This window comes from Phallusia mammillata, chromosome 2 (genome assembly GCF_965637545.1).
Source record: "Phallusia mammillata chromosome 2, kaPhaMamm4.hap1.1, whole genome shotgun sequence".
NCBI lineage: Eukaryota > Metazoa > Chordata > Ascidiacea > Phlebobranchia > Ascidiidae > Phallusia > Phallusia mammillata.
The window spans coordinates 24,447,038-24,464,941 of NC_137253.1; the positions used below are offsets into that span (position 1 = coordinate 24,447,038).

At 38.6% G+C, this 17,904-nt stretch overlaps 1 protein-coding gene across 1 annotated transcript; it reads right to left on the minus strand.

Moving 5' to 3' along the window:
- Positions 1–907: 907 nt before the first annotated feature.
- Positions 908–16,921, minus strand: LOC145215101 (complement receptor type 2-like). Its single transcript, XM_080083755.1, has 30 exons — positions 16,808–16,921; positions 15,941–16,095; positions 15,797–15,885; positions 15,211–15,335; positions 14,894–14,938; positions 14,688–14,832; positions 13,115–13,287; positions 12,751–12,885; positions 12,522–12,587; positions 12,323–12,428; positions 11,785–11,855; positions 11,659–11,718; positions 11,013–11,126; positions 9,869–10,057; positions 9,326–9,514; positions 8,692–8,877; positions 7,955–8,158; positions 7,671–7,847; positions 7,263–7,439; positions 6,771–6,953; positions 6,411–6,596; positions 5,701–5,883; positions 5,095–5,289; positions 4,448–4,651; positions 3,425–3,616; positions 2,899–3,072; positions 2,441–2,641; positions 1,933–2,118; positions 1,189–1,371; positions 908–1,118 (listed from the first exon to the last, which is right to left on the minus strand). Exons 1-30 carry the CDS (start codon positions 16,857–16,859, stop codon positions 1,108–1,110), a joined length of 4,356 nt encoding a protein of 1,451 aa, XP_079939881.1. The 5' UTR covers positions 16,860–16,921; the 3' UTR covers positions 908–1,107.
- Between the last annotated feature and the right edge of the window lie 983 nt (positions 16,922–17,904).

Consider the following 17,904-nt stretch of genomic DNA (forward strand, 5'->3'; position numbering starts at 1 on the left):
TTAAAATAACTGGATGAAAACACCGATTCTAAAAGCAAAACCGATTTTTTTTTCTCGGTAGTCATATTTTTTTTTAATGCAGAGCCAATCAAATTTTATTTTAAGTTTTTTGTCACACAAACGTTGCAATCGGTTTTACTATCATGACGTGTTAAAACATGCAAGTGCGTTGTAATTTACGCCTTTATAGTATACCATAAAGAGGATTGGTAAAATAAAACAGCTTTTCAATTAATCTTCGTGCAGTATAATTTTTATCTACAAAATTGCTTTTTTAACTATTAAATAAGGATCGTCAAGTACGTTGCTCGATACTAAAGAAGACTTTATGACCACAAGTTTCAGTTCAAAAATCATTTAGCCATTTAATTTATGATATCAAGATGTATGCTACCCAAAAAAATCAAAAATAATGTGTCTGGTGGTGCAATTGAAATGAATTCATCTCTAAACAGTGAGACTCTTTAATGTTATGACAGTTCAACTTCAACATTTCATAATGCTTCAAATGGTGTGTTATGTGGTTGCAATATCTTTCAAATTACCTTGCATATTTTCACGAAACACAAATACGACTGCCAAATGACGTGCTAATAGAACTACATTGTGCAGGATCTTGTTGAACGCATGCGAGCTGTCTATAATTGCCGAAAACATATTTGCCGAAATTTTTTTGTAATGGAGTTGAGATTTGAATCAATCCTAGTGTCGTGTGGCACAGTGTTACGTTAAATAAGAGCAAGCCTACAATGCTCATGCTATATATCAAGTAAACTTGCTGTGCTTGTTGTAATAACTGTGCAAAACAAGCGATATACAGCGTCTGTTTTCATTTGCAATGCTTACCATTTATTTGACTACACTTTCTGACCCCACAAATACACATATGTTTATCAACAATAAAATGTCGTATGTTACTAATTAATTTATTCACACAGACGATTTTATTGGCCCCATTCGGGGTTAGCGAGCAACACGAATAACTCAAGTTAACCAATGCGACACAAATGAAAAGCGAGAAATAAACGACGAAAACAATAGAGGTTTTAATAAAAACAATGCTTTCTTGTAAGACGCCATCAGTTTTGCCATAAAATATTTCGTGGTTTACGATGTACCTGAAAAAAATGTAGTGTGGTTTTATGTGAAGTAAAGTGCATTGAAGATTGGCGACTACTGACTACTTACATAAAGGAAAACCGATACCGCCTTGGTAGTCCCATTGGCCGTCACTTTTACAAAGAGCGTTTGTTGCCCCAAGTAAGATTGGAAAAGTCGGATTGCTGCAAGAAAATATCACCAACATATTTTCAACATAAGGTGGTGCACCCACGATGGTCACATGTGCACCTACTGCGGGGTCCAAGCAAACTGAAAAAGAATAGTATGTCTGTTACCAGTGGACCTGCAGCGCTGTCGCAATACAAACTAGAAATGTGTTTTTGCAGAAAGTGGTAAAAAAATAAAAATAATAATAATAATAATACATCTTTTTAAGGTAGCGATTTTTGAAATGGTTAAATTCATAGACAAAAGGGCAACTGTCTTTGTTTTCTGATCTCCACACAAGTTTTTTCATAAAAATGTGGGACTTTCTTTAAGGTTCCGCCTTAAGGCAGAAAGTTATGTCTTTTATGTCACTTGTGAAACTAATGGAGTTTATTGGCTTTTAACAGACGTTAAAATCTAATGTGTGTTTAACGAAGAATCGTCTGACAAGTTCAAACTGTCGGTGTACTTTATCAACTCATTTTGCTTTTTTATTGTGCATGTGCACAAAATGCTACAACGATTTTTTTGTCACTTTAAGCCCAATGATAACGATGATTAGCTTTCTATGAAAAATAAAGTTAAAATGGGCTTTACGATTACGAAGAACTTAAATGGACATAAATCAGGAGGATAAAAAGACCACGAAAAAATGTTTTATACTTCTTCTGCAGTTGTTTACAGCAGTATTGCTCCAAAATGGTGGCGAACCTGCTTGACACATGCTTGTTGTCACCGCAGTAAGATGGTAATTGACAAAACAGTTGTAAGTGATGACTGTACGTGTGGTGTACGTCAATTGTAAGGGCAAGTGGAAACCATTGGGAGCTTGTGGCGGGCTCGTGCAAACTAAAAGACAATGAGAAAAAAATATTATATTTATTGTAACTTTTTAAAGCCCTACGTAACTGCTTACCTCAAATCTGCATAGTTTTATTCAAAATATAAACCCCGGCTTTATTATGGGCACTGAGGCCCAAAATTTCCCCGGGCCCGAAAGTACAAAACTCGACCAAATCCGATTTTTAAAAAGTCCAACATATGCCCGAATGTCAGATACCAAAGTGAATACATGAACAAAAAACAACTCTGCCTTACAGTTAGCACCAACACTTCAAAGCAGCTTTAGCAATAAAAGTGTCCATTAAAAATTAATCGTGGTTTATTTTACCTTCTTCACACACTCCAGCCTGTGAATCCAGTGGATATCGCCAAATTCCTCCTGGCAAGCATTCGTTGCTGTCAGTTATCTGGCTGTGGCGTGTTAATGTGCTTGAGACGCATCCGTAATTGACCACGTTTCCGACCACATAAGGGGGCGGCGGATTACCGATAACTAAGCTTAAACCTCCAAACGGCAGACTCCCACAAGCTGAAAGAATAAGTAGGTAAAAAATCGTTTAAAACACACAACCAACTTGTAAAGAAACCTTTTTTTTCTAAAAATTAGGAATTGCATTCAGCAAGTAGCGGAATTAAGAGCATATTTGTGAAGGCTAAACATATCATCATTTAAAAACAACAAAGCATCAAAACAAAGGGATTGGGTTAAGAGGGATTGTTTTTAGATTAAGGGGACGCTTATAGACGCTCGATCAAGTTCTTTATACAGTCAGGCAAAAAACCTACACAGACTGCAAATTCCAGGACTCGTCCACGTAAGGTCCGGTTGGCACTCGGCAAAACTTGACTCAACTAGGATATTTGGCAAGTTGCAGGTGTAAAAGACTCTTTTGCCAATTGCATATGTTGCTTGGACGGTTAGCGGAGTCCCGTTGTCAACCACAGGGGGGTTCACACACACTGGAAAACATTGTTGCAACAAAAATTAGTCTCAATTAGTTTTTTTAACACTGCTAACGTATTTACTTTTTCTGGTCGCATCACTATTAGAGAGTCATGTTAAAAAACCATTAAAGCTCATGTAAACGGCCCTTATGGGCGACGCAACTACTAAATATTATAGGGGGGGATTTGCATGCAAACAATTTTTGGTAGACATCCGAAGTTTATATGTAAGAAGTCTCTCTTTTCTTCTGCCATAACAAACAAGAAATTCTGTTTGTTGTTTGTTTTCTTGTTTGATTTACAAATTTTGATTTACTGGAGCTACAGCTCAATCTTTTAAAATTTGGAATCCAGCCAGATTGCTTACCGCTAAGGCATTCTGGGCTATCTGCCAAGGAAACCTCCCAAACGCCTCCAGTGCATCTGTTTGTAAGGTAGGGTCCAACTATTTGACCAGGAACAACAGCACACGCGTACGTTGCTACGTCTCCTTCCTTGAAGGGTAGTGATATCCCAGTGAAGCCAACCTTTGGTTTGATAGGCACTGGTCCGGGGCAACCTTTGCATAATTGTTAGTGACAACTTGGTTATAAAACGCCTAGCTTTTGCTCAAATCGTGACTGCAATCACTTTACAAAACGCCAGGCCCATCAAAGGCGGTATACTGAAACATGACCACAAAGTAGATTTAATTTAGAACGTATCTTCCGTAATGACTTTTCTGACATTTTTCCGATGATTTAGGTGTTTTATATAGTCATGGTTTTAAACATTTTTTCTTATTTTACTTAAAAATAAAGCTTAATATTTTAGTAATTTTTCGTTTCTGTAAAGTAAAAGATCGGCCACCATGCCATTGTAGTTTAATGAAAGAACACAGTCCAAAAATAACCGTTCGTTACTTGACATAAAATATTTTTGCTATACTTTTATGTCTTAACATTGATATGTCTGATTACTCTCATTTCGGCATTTGACACTAAACTAATAGTTCAAGAAAATTCAGTGTGAAAACCACTAAATCTGTCGCTATATTTTATTTGTTTTATCAAAACAAATGCTTTTCGCTGTAAAAAGCATCATCAGTGTCTTATTAAAATAGAATCAATCAGACACTGATGATGCTTTTTATAGCGAAATGCATTTGTTTTACTAAAACAAATAAAATATAGCGACAGATTTAGTGGTTTTCACACTGAATTTTCTTGATCTGATTTTAATGACCCTGAATCGTCGCGGTTGTTGTACTTGCAAGGAGATTTCAATATTAAGAAAAGAACTACTACGTAAACTAATAGTTCGGATTTCCTGTAAGTAACATCACTTGGCTAAATAAACGATATTATATTCCAACTAAGGCAACTTTAAACAAACAATTAAACAAACAAACCTAACAAACAGTCGGGTCCCGGCAAAGGAGTAAACTGGAAATTTGGAAAATCACACGATTGGATGAGATTAACACCAATATAATTTGGGTTGCACTCGTACGTAGCAACTGTGCCATGTTGATAGGGACCAGAAGCTGTGGCTGGGTTCAGCGTTGGAGAAGCTGGCGTTGCATGTGGCGGAAAAGCGGGGAGGAAGTCACAATCTGTAAACAAGGAAAACATTAATGTTAAATTCTTAAAGAAATTGGGCAAAATTAAACAGTATTTTGCTTTACGCGTTATTTGCAGTAAACTACATTGAGATGTTTTCTTGGCAAAATAATGAAGCATCATTGAAAAGCTGACATGTGTTTCTTTAACTAGAAAGTTCAAAGTTATAACAACAACAAAATCGAAATACAGCTAAATTTCATGGTTGACTAACAAGAATAATTTGTTGCCATTAATTTTGACGTTATCTTTTATTTGTAAAAGTAATTGTCCGAAAATTTCTCCAATCTCTCTCTTTGTCCCATAACTTGCTTCCTTATTAGTGCATTTACACATATTCAGGGATTACTAAGACAAAACAACTTCTTATGACATTAAAAAAAACATTTCAAAACAAAAAACGATGAAACAACTGAGAAAGAAGCTAAAAACTTACAAGCAGTACAGGACGGAGGAACTCCAGTGGTAGAGTATACAAGTTCGGGCATCGGAATCCCGTTGATGCAACTCACTGTAACTGATCCAGTAAAAGTAAATCCCGAGTTGCAGGAAAACGTTGCAGATTGGCCGACTGCCAAGTTTGTGGACGGAAATAAGCTGCCGTCAGTTAAGCTCGGTGTTGGTGGACAAACTGGGTAAAAAAACATGTTTTCAAAGTTACGCGATTCAGTGTTTCTCAAACGCCGGTCCGCGTCAACTTGCCTGCCGGTCCGCCAAATCTACTACAATTTTATATCTCAATTGCGAAATCCAACATGTTGAAGGCAGAGAAATTGTGTGGAAGTCAACGCTCTACTTTGCCTTGCAGAAACTTCATTAGAACCGCGTTTAACACATATGATATCAAACAGACAGCAGCAAACTTCTAATTAAATTGAATTTTTCAAACTTCTTTTGAATTGCATATTTTGTCGTGATTGCATTTTGGTTTGATTTGAAAGCCCACCGGCCGGCAAAATTTGTTTTGCAAGTTTACCGGTCCGCAAACTTAAAATGTAGAGAACCACTGCGATAGAGCATATTTGAGAAAATACTTACGTACCGGTAGCTGAACACGTTGGAGAAATGGTGTTTATCCAGGTGTTAATCGCGATACACTGGTTGTCGATTGCCCCAACAACGTTCTTGCCCGCAACGCAACTGTATGACACTGTTTCGCCGATTAAGTAAGCGGTTTTATCCAGCACATACGAAACTTCGGGTCCAGAAGGTGGCGCCCCACAACCTAAACAACAAACGATTTTTTTACACAAAGACCATATAGGACAAACAGTTGCTCAAAATGAGCTGATGCGCTTGATTACCATACAGACAAAAAACTGCCCGATGTTCATACACCTAAGCAAAAAAATACTCTCCTCATTTTTAGACACAAAAAAAAACCCACGAAAAACTACGAAACGAAACTACGAAAAGAAACATTCCCAAAAATGTGTAAAGGCAAAACAATGCTCTTCAACTGTTGCTTTCAAATCTGGTGGCGTTACGACGCTAACCTTTTTCATGCGGTTCTATACTTCTCCGTTCTAAGAGTCTGCGCACACATTAATACACCTTTGCTATTGTTTTTAAACAACTCAACAAAGAAATGCCAACTCAACCATATCATTAAACGATAGCAGTAACATTTCACAGTTGTCATTTGATACTGTAACATAAAATACCAATAGTTTATGTTGTTTTTTTGTCTCAGGCCGGTCAACAAGCTCACAATGTTTAGACCTGCAAATATTAAACAAATATTAAATGTACCTTTTACACATGTTGGCAGATTGGGTGCATCTACAGTCCACGTTGCTGTTCCCGCAACATCGATACACATGTTAGAGCTACTGCCAATGAGATTGTATCCAACGTCGCACACATAAGTGATGGTTTGACCAACGCCAGGAAAACCGCTAAAGGAAGCGAACTGAACGGTTGGCGGAGTACCACAATCTGTTCACAAAAAGAAAATAAATTTGCCCTCCCTAAATTTGTATTCATGCCTAGATTTTGCTCCGAGGATTATTAAACTCATCATGCAACAACGAATGTTTCAGGTCTAGGAAGCAAATTATGTTTCTCTTGTGGTCCGTGTTGGTGAACATTAGTTTTGTTAAGTCCTTATACCTAATGCACAAGTTGGTGCCGCGTTGGTCCAAGTCAAAGAGCCAGTTTGACATTCGTTGGTTGATGGTCCGACCAGCACATAACCACTACTGCACTGGTATGTGACGGTTTGTCCGCCGTTAAATGTTACTCCAGTTGGTACATTGAATCCGTTTGCAGTGATCGTAGGCAACGGAGGGCAGTCTAAAAAGCGACAATAAAGTTAACATTTATTTCCAGCAAGAATGGTTCGTAAATTAAATTTATAAATTAAGGTATGGTATGTAGTTCAGGATAACGTTTGTCAAACTGGACACGTTAATTCGCAAAGGTTTGTTAATTATGGCATATGATAGAAATGGGAATGTTCTCCATTTAACGCTTTACTTACTCAAACACTAAACCAATTATAAGTAAACATCCATAGTGCTTATTGTACCATGTATTGTTGCGAAATGGAAAACCTTGGTTCCTCATGAGTAAATTGAAACAATAAAAAATTTAGGTTCTTACTTGTCAGACCGCAGGTGGGTTCCGAAATGCTCCATGTTCCACCAGAGCACAAATTTATATCTGGTCCAACCGGATTGCCCAGCGCACATACGTATGTAACGGTATCACCTTCCACATAATTGAGTGAGGTCACGTGAGTAGGGTCCGCTGTTCCATCACCAGGTGGCGCAGAGCACTCTAAAATATATTTACGTAAAATTTAATCAGACTATTACATTATTTTGGTGCTTGCAACAAAAACAAATCTGTTTTACACCGTAGAAAAAAAGTGTTTCCCTTATTTATAAACATAAACACATTAAAAATTAACAACTGATCTATAATACTACGTTAGTTCCAAACGTCACAAAAATACCTAAGAAAACCAATTCTAGCAACGCAGTTTTGTACTAGCATTTCGCTTAAAACCTTGTTTGCACTCTGGTGCATCATTAGTCCAATTCAAGTTTCCTTGGCAAAGGTTGTTGGTCGGTCCACTAAGAAGGTAACCAGCGTTGCATGAATATGTGATGAGAGTTCCAGGAGGGTGGGAGGTTCCTGGTGGTAATGCCAACCCCATAGTTGGTATTGGCAAATTAAGACAATCTGCCAACAAAATTGAAAAAAAATCATCTTTTATAGTACAGTTTACTTGTGAAAATATTTTGAAATACAGTCTACTTATTACCACGTTCAAGTTTGAAATCTTTCACCTTTTTGACATCTCGGTGCATCTGTTGGATTCCATGTCCCATCTGATTGACACAAAAGTATTGAGTCTCCCGGGATTTGGTAACCAACCATAGAACAGCCGTAAATTGCTTGTGTCCCTGGTTGGTACGGAGCCGATGGCGACGTCGACAGGACGGTTACCGTTCCACCACCAAAGACTATAGGAGCCGGAGGAACGTCACAAGCTAATAACGTTTGCATAAGTTATGAAACGGAAGAGTAATTTTCGGTGTTGTAAAATAATTAAAATAATACATTTTGGTCTGTTTTGTGTTGTTTTCATTGAAATTATTTTACATATATCTGAATAATTTTAACCCATCTGACTGGCTTTTTTGTGAGTTTTTGGGTCAGGTACGCCCGGGTTTGGACTTGGTTTTAAATGAAACAGGAAAAAGTCCGGGCCTGACCTAATATTCTGTCCTAATTGTGCCGTTTTTAGCACTTTTGGGCTTAAAACAGTCTATGTTAAAAAACTCGGATTTGAGCCGGGTTTCGGACTTGTTCTTTGGGGTTTTCCACAACTTTAGACCCACTTTATCTCTTTTTTGTCATTGTATCGAGGGATTAAATGCAGTGAAAAAGCAAAACCATTTTTCAAACCAACAATCCGCATAAATATTTAAGGAGAAACAGTTCCACTTTGCGCCTAAAATTGAACGATATACTAACCTCGCAAACGATACATATGATATACTAACAAGTATGTTATACTAACCTCTTTGACATTGTGGTGCTGTACCGCTCCACATTGGACCAGTAAGGCATTGGATGGTGGTCGACCCGACCAAAAAGTAACCTGGCGAGCATGTGTAGGTCACTATTTGGCCAATTGGTAGGTTTATTGGAGTAGTTGGGGAAAATAATCCCAAACCCACGGTGATTGGGGGAACCGGATCACAAACTGTGCACACGAAAAAAATCATTAAGATGTGGATGTTTATTGGGTGTATGCTTTAATCTTACAAATGTTAGCATAAAACGTTATATTTTTTTTGTTCATGGTGATGCAACATTTTATTTACATTTAAACCAAGTAACAAGTTGAACCCATGATCTGGTAGTTATTGCCATCCTATGTTCATACTGACAAAACTTATCTATTGCATTGTATGTTGTAATTATTGTCAATAACACACAAGCTAATACAAAAACAAAATACAAAACAATCGGGCTATTTTTAAATCCAATCGACCAAGAACCTTTCAAGCAATTAACCAGAACATGCGATTATTGTGACTTAACTCTTTGAGTTCACAATTCCTGTGCACGTATGCCATTAATTTAACAAATTATGCGATTAACCTCATGAGTTAACAAGTTTCGTCCGTATTCCAAACAATTTCAATAACCTGCGCTGGAACAAATCGGTGGGCTGGGAGGATTCCATAACCCGTCGCTGCGGCATGTAAGGATGTGCTGTCCAACCAAAGTTAAACTTGCCGGAATACACGAATAGGTGACAAACTGCCCCACGCCATATACAGTCTGCACAGGGTTGTAGGATAACTGCGGTGACGTGCCTGGAGGCGTTGAACATCCTGACAAATGCAAAACACATTTTTAACATACGGATGTTACGCGATCTTATCTGGAATGCTGCATATACTTGAAAATAGGGTCAAGGAATGTCTACTCTTCTATAGGTTTGCCTAACCTCTTACAAAACACTTAATGTTTCTTACAATACCAAAAATGTAACGAATCGGATTTGCACCTTGCACTCTAAACCAAATGTAAATAAAACAGCCCACTCCACTATTTAGAGATTGTAACGTTACAAACGTTGACTATAAAAGTTTTTAGCGGATTTATTTCTTGGGTAAAAACAACACAAAGCAAAAGATCAACAGGTTTTTTTTTCACTTGTACCCACAACCAATATAAGTGTCTACCTGGGGCACATATTGGAGATGGGTTTGTCCAATCACCGCTGTTTGTAGGACTTAGTGTACATTGGTTACTAACGCTTCCTTGTATGGTGGTGCTTCCTGAGCAGGTGTATGTAACCATGTCCCCAAGCTTGTACGTTGCTTTCACCGGGTCGTAAATCACGTTGAGGCTGGAAGGGGGATTCCCGCACACTGAAAATATATCGCAATAGATATGTCTGATACATCAATCTATTTTCAGCTTGAAAAGACTGTTTTTTTTAATTATACCGGGACATTTTTATTGCAGCCCCCCAAACGATATTGGTTCCAAAAATGTCTAAAGGGCTCTACAGACATACTGCGTTTGCTTCAAGCGTTCGCGTCAGCCGTGCGGAACAGCATTCGGACCTTTGCACAAAACTCGTGGTTGCCGTGGCACTTGCTGTTCAAGCGTTCTGTATTTTGGCTGATCTTGGTCCACATGTTGTCTTTTTTAATTTTGTCCTTGTAATATTTGTTTTTGAAATTGTATAAGTATGGGGCATCCCGGATTATTTGAATTAAAATTTCATTAAAACCCATCTTAATTGTTTTGCTAAAACCTTAAGACATACTTTTTAATGCAATGTGACAAATAAACGCAGTATTTTTATCCCAAGTTATCACAAAGTCCACTTAGTTCAATTTCGTTGACACAAAACATCAACGCGTCAAGCGGAAAAGTAAAAACATTTTTAACTCTGCCGCTTGACGCGCTGAACGGAGATTTTCGCCCCGACGTCGCCGCCGTTGGCTTGTGTGTTAAGTGTACCGCGTGACGTTTGACGCAAAAACGCGCCGCTTGACGCAAAACGCAGTATGTCTGCAGAGCCCTTAACGGTGATTCTTAACAGATTCGAAAAGGTCGGATTTCCATTATTTCCTCTTTTTTTGAAACACTTCACTTGCTTTCCTATGCATATAACATCACATTACAGTTTAGAAGACCTTCGTCGAACACCTAAAGCTTTTTGTCCAACCCAACTTCATAGTAATAGTTTGTAGTATATAAGGATTACTTCGAAAAACAAAAATAGGTTAAACCTTTACAGTTGACATGAGTCAAATAAAAATTTTCTGAAATGATTGTATACAGGTGTTGGATAATATAGTTTATTGGACTTACAGTTTTCGCATACATCACCAGTGACCGTAGGAGGACATTGACACTCGAAGCCGTTGATTTTGTTGATACAAGTTCCGCCGTTGAGACAAGGATTGCTATCGCACACGATAATAGCTGTAAAATCAAATTGAAGGGTTAAAGCCATTGATGTTGTTCACACATCGGTTTTCGTCAAAATTTGTAACATCAGATAAACTAGCCATAGACATATTTATTAGTAATGCACCGAACCCGCCACAAAAGGTATTTTGGCTGAATCAGGCCGAACCTAAAATTCCCGTTCTGATTGATGTTTTTAACTGAACTTTGTGTCGTTGATGCAAGTGAACTGATTCATGGCGCACCAAAATCACTTTCACAATGCATAAGTAAACTTCTAATATTTTGCAGACAAGGTGGCTCGCATTTTCAGACGCAACAATAGTTAATTCATGATGTTTTATATTGGCGATATTGACATTTTTGAAATTAGTTTCATACAATCAAAAGAAATCAAAAAGTTCGGGCCGAAACCGAAACATGAGAAAACGGCATATTCGGCCGAGATGTTTCAGCCATTTATATTTAGGATTAAGGAATACCAATTTTTTTAATTCAACCTTGATTTAACTCAACATGCAAACTCATAGGAAGGTTAAGAACTTACGGTCGCATCGTGGGGGATTATTTTTGAAACCTGGTGGACACTTTGTTCTCAGCTTTGTAACTGTCAACAGGAATGCAAATCAACATTTAGTATAGCTGTTTGCGGATAAGTTAGCAGTTGACTTACCAGTGTACGTCGGTTTAAAGCAGGATCTTGTGGTAGCGTGCCAGCAACAACGAAAACGCTGACAATTACACCTAAAACAATGATAATTTCAAAATATAAATCCTATACTTTGGTAAAACTCTTAACTTCTATCGGCGTGTGTTGCTGCGTTAGCGAGCTGACCACTTCTGACAAAACCCACTCGCTTTTCAAGAAAGCGGTACAAACATCAATTTTCGATAGGTGGCGCAAAGAGCACAAATCCTATTGAAAACGGTACATCTCACAATAGGCCTACGGTTAGAGCTATTATTATCAGTATCACTGAAAATCCAATAAAACTAACTCAGATATTTATTTCTTAATGTAAATTTTATTAAAAAACTTACTTTCCAACCCTTTATAAAGGCTATAGCCGCTAAATAAGTAATTCAGCTTCTGCACCACCTATCGCAAATTAGCTAAATGTGCGGCTGACGTGAGTTATGGTGTAAGTAGCTCTACTGCTTTTCAAACTGATAAAACCGGCAATGCTATAAACGTATGATGTGTTTCTTACTCGTCAGCTTTTCCTCTTAGCAGACACGGACGTCGTATTAAGCTGGAGCAGCTGCTCGTCCCCCTTGATCCTGGATACCCCGGCTCGCCCCCGAAAGTCCAAGACCCTTAACCACGAAAAATTTGTTAAATTCAAAACTTTGTATAAGGGTATGTAGCCTAGGTTTTGTTTTTGTATTTTTTGCAAAAACAGTTCTTACTTGAGCCCTGTAGTCCTGGAGACGAAGTTGCAGTGAATCCAAAGTAACTGTCTCCTACCGCTTCATCTAAAAACACCAAAGATATAAATAGATGATAGGGTAGTTAAACTTACAAAGTAAACAGCATGAAATAACTATGGACGATTTAGTACACTTCGGCGTATTAAACTTGAATACAAAGTTAAATAGCAGTGGAAAATTGAACTACTCGAAAACACAAACAACCCACCTCTTTTGCAAGCTCTCTCTTCAGTGTGTTTTCCAGGACAGCTTATCCCGTTTTCGCACACCCGTGTTCGTTCCTGAAAACGGTATGTCCCGCACGCTGGACATTGACTCCAGGGTCCCCATTTGCCCCATTTGGCTAAATACATTAGTTTTTTTTTTGATAACATAAAAACATAAATTCCAGCAGAATCTCAGTACACCATTAGCAATTACTGCAAGTCATTTTCTGTAGCTTAGATGTCAATTGTTTTAGCAAGTATTAATCCAAAACAGTCAGTTTGGGGAAGAAAATGTTTACAGGCGATTTACAACGGAGTGTAGACAATTATCAATGTGAAAAATTTAGCTTGAAATTATTAGCTTACCCCCTGTCCTGTCATATGAGGGATAAACCAGGTTGTTGCATTTGAGTACACTGTCACGTACTGGCGAATCTTTTCGCATAAGCGCTTCGAATCTATACGGCCAACTTGGAACTGTGCGATCGCCCTGTGTTATCGTTTCTTCCCCGTTTTCACCACAGTCTGGAAATTCAGGTCTAAAAATAAACTTTGTATTAGTTTAGTGTGCTAATTTGCCTACTCCTTTGTTGTTGAATGACTTTTGCAGAAAAGCTACAATAATGTGAAGAGTGTTCGAATAAGAAGAAAGATCTACACTGGCAAGAATAGTAAAATATATGTTTACAATTTATTATTCGAACTACTTAGATCAGTGGTTCTCAACTCGTTTCAGGCCATGGACCACAAGTCCAATTAAATAAATATGGTGAACCAGTACATTGAAAACAAGGATAAAAAAGAAGAAAGCACCCACAACAAGCATGTTGGCTTGAAACATACTCTTTCAATAAATAATTTTATTTTAAGGAGAGATAAGAGTTAACAACAAGTGGCCATAAACTTGGATGAGCTTTTTTTGTGCTAAATATTCAATAAATTATATGCACCCAGCTTATTTCCAATTTAACGCAAATATAATTAACGTCCTGTGGACCACCCAAAAAGTTATCATGGACCACCAGTTGAGAACCACTGACTTGGATAGTTTCAAGCAGTGCCAAAAAACGAAAACGATGCTGTTCTAATTTGCTTTTTTAGGGCGATAACGCTTTCAAACAACATCGAAACGACCGTTTTCACTTTTGTTTTGTCTGCTTATACTCGATCAACTCGAGCAGAAAAACAATGTGCCTGAGGCTATAAGACAAGCGCTTTCTCGAAAAAAAACATTATGACCCTGCACGGAGATTAAGTAAAGCTTATGCAAATGAAACTCAACGGTGGCGGTTTGGCACGGCAGGAAAACCCAAACGTACCAGATGACACGATATACACGTGTGCGTAGTTTCCAAAGATTGTTTTTCCTAATTTGCGGCAACACATGTGCATTTCGTAGCAAATCCTTTACACAGCAAGATCGACTAAGAATCGGCAATGGTTGCAGCATATGGGTATCACCAGTCATAATTACAATGAATTAGCAAACACACACAACTTTTGCAAATCTTAATTTCAAATATATATATATAACTTATACATATATTTACGGTGATTTTTTTGCACCCGCCTTTGTCACAAACTATAGAAACTTCTATTTGTATTGGCGTGTTCGCGATACTGCATATGTCCATAAATTTCTGTCTTTGACTTACGTTATGGTTTGTCCAATGTTACATTCTCGTTGCAAATTCTGTTTTAGAGCAAGGTTTGATAGACACAAGTCTTTGAGTATTACGTCAGCAAGTCCCACATACCATGTCTCTTACTTAACCGGTGCCATGGCAACTGACCGAGCGGTAATAAGTTTGCATGCATCGAATATTCGTTTTTTTCACTGAACGAAGGTTAGCAAAGCAATGCCTGTCTTAACTTGTCATTATTACGAAACAGATTCCCGAACCCCGTTTAAGAGTCAATGTGCATAAGTCAAACTTACCCACATATCGTGTTTTCAGCCACAAACTGTATCACAGAAGGAAAATCAATTTCTTCTCGTGCCGGCGACAAAGCGACGTTGTCTTTGTTGCAATTTTCGTACTCTCGCACTTTTGGCGAATTTGCGTAGAAATCCGTACAACGTACTGGGAAAACAAAACATCATGTATACACATCTAGAAGCAGGGCGGGACTTTAACTATGAACCTTGTGATGTCGTCTGTCGGGTTACTCTCCTTGCTCTTTGAGGTTCTGCGCAGAAAGAACATTCATTAAATTTATTACACATTGTCGTAGTTTTTGTATGTCAAAGATATGGTCTTTATCCCAAAAAAAACAACTTCCCACAAACTACGGCTTTGCACAACGGCAACAAATTTGGTTTTGTTTAAACTGGAAATCAAACCGTTTATAGTTGATCTTTCTGATATTTATTAGCGTTTCACTATGTGACAGAGTTGCAAGTCGAGCCGGGTTCGGGCTCCAATATCAGACTCATTTGCAACTCTGCTTTGCTGACCTACCTTCTGAATCAGTTATGTTAACGTTGTAATCAACCATGCAATCTCGTGTTTCTTGTAGGAGTGGCGATGTCTGTTTCAAGTATGCGTTCAATCGCACTTGCCAGCAAAGCACTGAATCTTCCACGCTAAAAAATAACGGAAAAATTAAGTTTTTCAATCTGCAGGCTTTTGTCTTGGTTTCCAACAATAATGCAAATGAAGCTTTAAACACATAAATGCATGAGTGTGTGCTTTGTGCCAAAACCCTCCATGCTTTGAGTTGTAAGTCGCACTGGGCTCGGACTTGGGTATTTTAACAAACGGGCTTGATTCGACCAGAATTGTTGTCCGTATTTTTGTTAATATAATTTACCTACCAAAGTATCTAGTTGCTGGACATAACCTAGTGTCCAACAGCTCTAAACGTCTTGCTTGAGCAATTGTATAAGTGTATGTCTTCTTTACGGGGCCTAAATCGGTTCTTAAACACGATTCCGGTCCGGGTCAGGCTTTGGGTTTCAGGTTTATACATTTGGGCCCACTTACAACTGTGCTCTGTGCGAAAGCTCGGCTGAAATCTTTTCGTTTTAAATGTATCATTTTACACCTGCAGTTTGACAAGTCCGAATTGCGGTACCACTGCGAGTCCAACACGGAAACGTCCACCACACTAGTCCAATTCCAGATGTTTCCAACCTGCGTGCAAAGTAATGCAAAACGGATTTGTCATGATCGCATTACTTTTACATACCTTGTTTCTTAAGCAGTTTGAAAAAAAATCTCGAACGTAATTTGTATTTCCAACTTCTTCGTCTTGCAAGTTATCAGTACGCCGCTTAACACGTCTATCCGGTGGTCCACCGTTCCCACCACCCATGTTCCGTTCCTTGCCTTTATCGTGGCAACCTATGTAAAAGAAGATCTGCGGGTTTCATAAAACAACGAAACAACGTGCATAGAATTCTAAAATCTTTAAAAACACTTCATTATTTCGTAAACATTTTACAAGGATTGGAAATAATGTTTCAATAGGCGCACAAATAAGTCGCAATGTCATTTCATAGATAATATGCCTTTCTATTAATTGACGGAAATACAAAGTCTCAAAACTGTTAAATTACTTCACGCATTTTCTGCAAAACTCTATTGACATCTGACCGATCTTAATTACAAACAAATGGAAGATAAGCAAACAAAAGTGTTGAAAATCAACTATTTGAATGGTACGGCGTTCAAGTATTTTTTTGCTAAAAATCGTTACAAACCCAGCATTTTCATGGAAAAAAACAATACATAAACTTTTACTAATAGCATCCGCTTTATCAGCAAAATGTTTGACGCGTTTTACAGTCAACATTTTAAGTGTGCAAAATACATCTGTTAGCAACTACATCTGTCAGTGGTCGTCTAAGTCTTTACCCATAATTGTTCGGTTTCGGACCGAATCTGTGAGGCCGGTTATAACACAAACATTTTCCTAATTGATATCGATAGAAACACAACCTACATTTAACGACCTAATCTCCATGTGAGTCTGCAATTCCTGAATCTGCATAAACTTTCAAGTTTCAGTACATCTATGTATAATTACAAGGTATTGCTTTACGACCCCACGTACCTTTCAGCTCTCCAAAGCACAGAAACAGGAAAAGTAGAATACGGCGATTCATTGTTGATGCCACAACAAAAATTTATCACAACAAAAATTGCGAGCCTAGATGATTGGATTAAACGTTAATGAAACAAAATTTGCCCAGAGGCATATCCGGTTAGTGTAAGGTACAGGGTAAACCAAACATTCCAAACTAATTGCGTGATTTTCATTAGCCGAGGGGCAGGCTACAAAGTTTCAAACCACCTTTCACAATTGTCTTCAAAGCTTGTACTTCAGTGCACAGTATACCTATACCTGTTGTTAAGTTGGAAAAAAGACCCAAAATGGCTGTACTGAAGCGGTCGAAGCTTTATTGTGCAGCAGTGCCATGTCCGAGTCATGTTAGAAACGTGTTAAGAGATACAGCAACGCGAAATCGGCGTTTATAAAGAGGCAATGGCGATTAAAAGAAAAAAGCAAATAGCACGCTTCGATGCGCATAAGCGAACACGATAGTGAGGTCGCTACAGGACCCCCCTCCAGAAGCGGGCCTGTGTTACGATGGCCAGTGGGTAACGTAACATCACACGGAGAGAAATTTCAGCTGCCCTTCGAGCCAATTTACGAAGAACAGTCGGTACTTCATTGGCCAAAAATCCAATCAATTATCCTCAGGCATGTGCCGCGTGAACAGTGTTCGTGGAGGACAGATGACTGGCAGTTTCGGGCGGAGCGAGGATTTTATCCAAAAACCGGGTTGGTTTTTAATGCCCGAAGAGGTGTGTTCAGAAGGCTTGTTCGGGAGGCGCGCTGCACGTGTTTGCTGGGGCACTGCGGAATGACGTAGAGTAGCAGAGCAAAGCGGTGCTCTGAACAAGCTTGAGGTGCACGTAATGGCGACAACACCGTTGCTTTTTGAGCCAAGTAATGAAGATCAGTCGGGTCTTCATCGGGCAAAACAAATCGAATATCCCGAGGCAAGTGCAGGAGTCGCGCTGCACGGTCGTGCCGGGTAGAGCAATCGATTGAAGCAAGCGTTGTGCGTGTGCTGTACTCAACTGTTGCAAGCTGCCGTTCAAACAAATCAAATGTCCAGAGGCACGTGCAGGAGTCGCGCTGCT

Excerpts from the sequence above, each read along its gene's own strand:
- LOC145215101 (XM_080083755.1), bottom strand. The coding sequence starts at position 16,859 with ATGAATCGCCGTATTCTACTTTTCCTGTTTCTGTGCTTTGGAGAGCTG. Across the intron at positions 10,058-11,012 it reads TGGTGATGTATGCGAAAACT|TGTGCGGGAATCCCCCTTCC; the intron begins GTAAGTCCAATA and ends ATATATTTTCAG. Across the intron at positions 8,878-9,325 it reads ACCGATTTGTTCCAGCGCAG|TTTGTGATCCGGTTCCCCCA; the intron begins GTTATTGAAATT and ends TCGTGTGCACAG.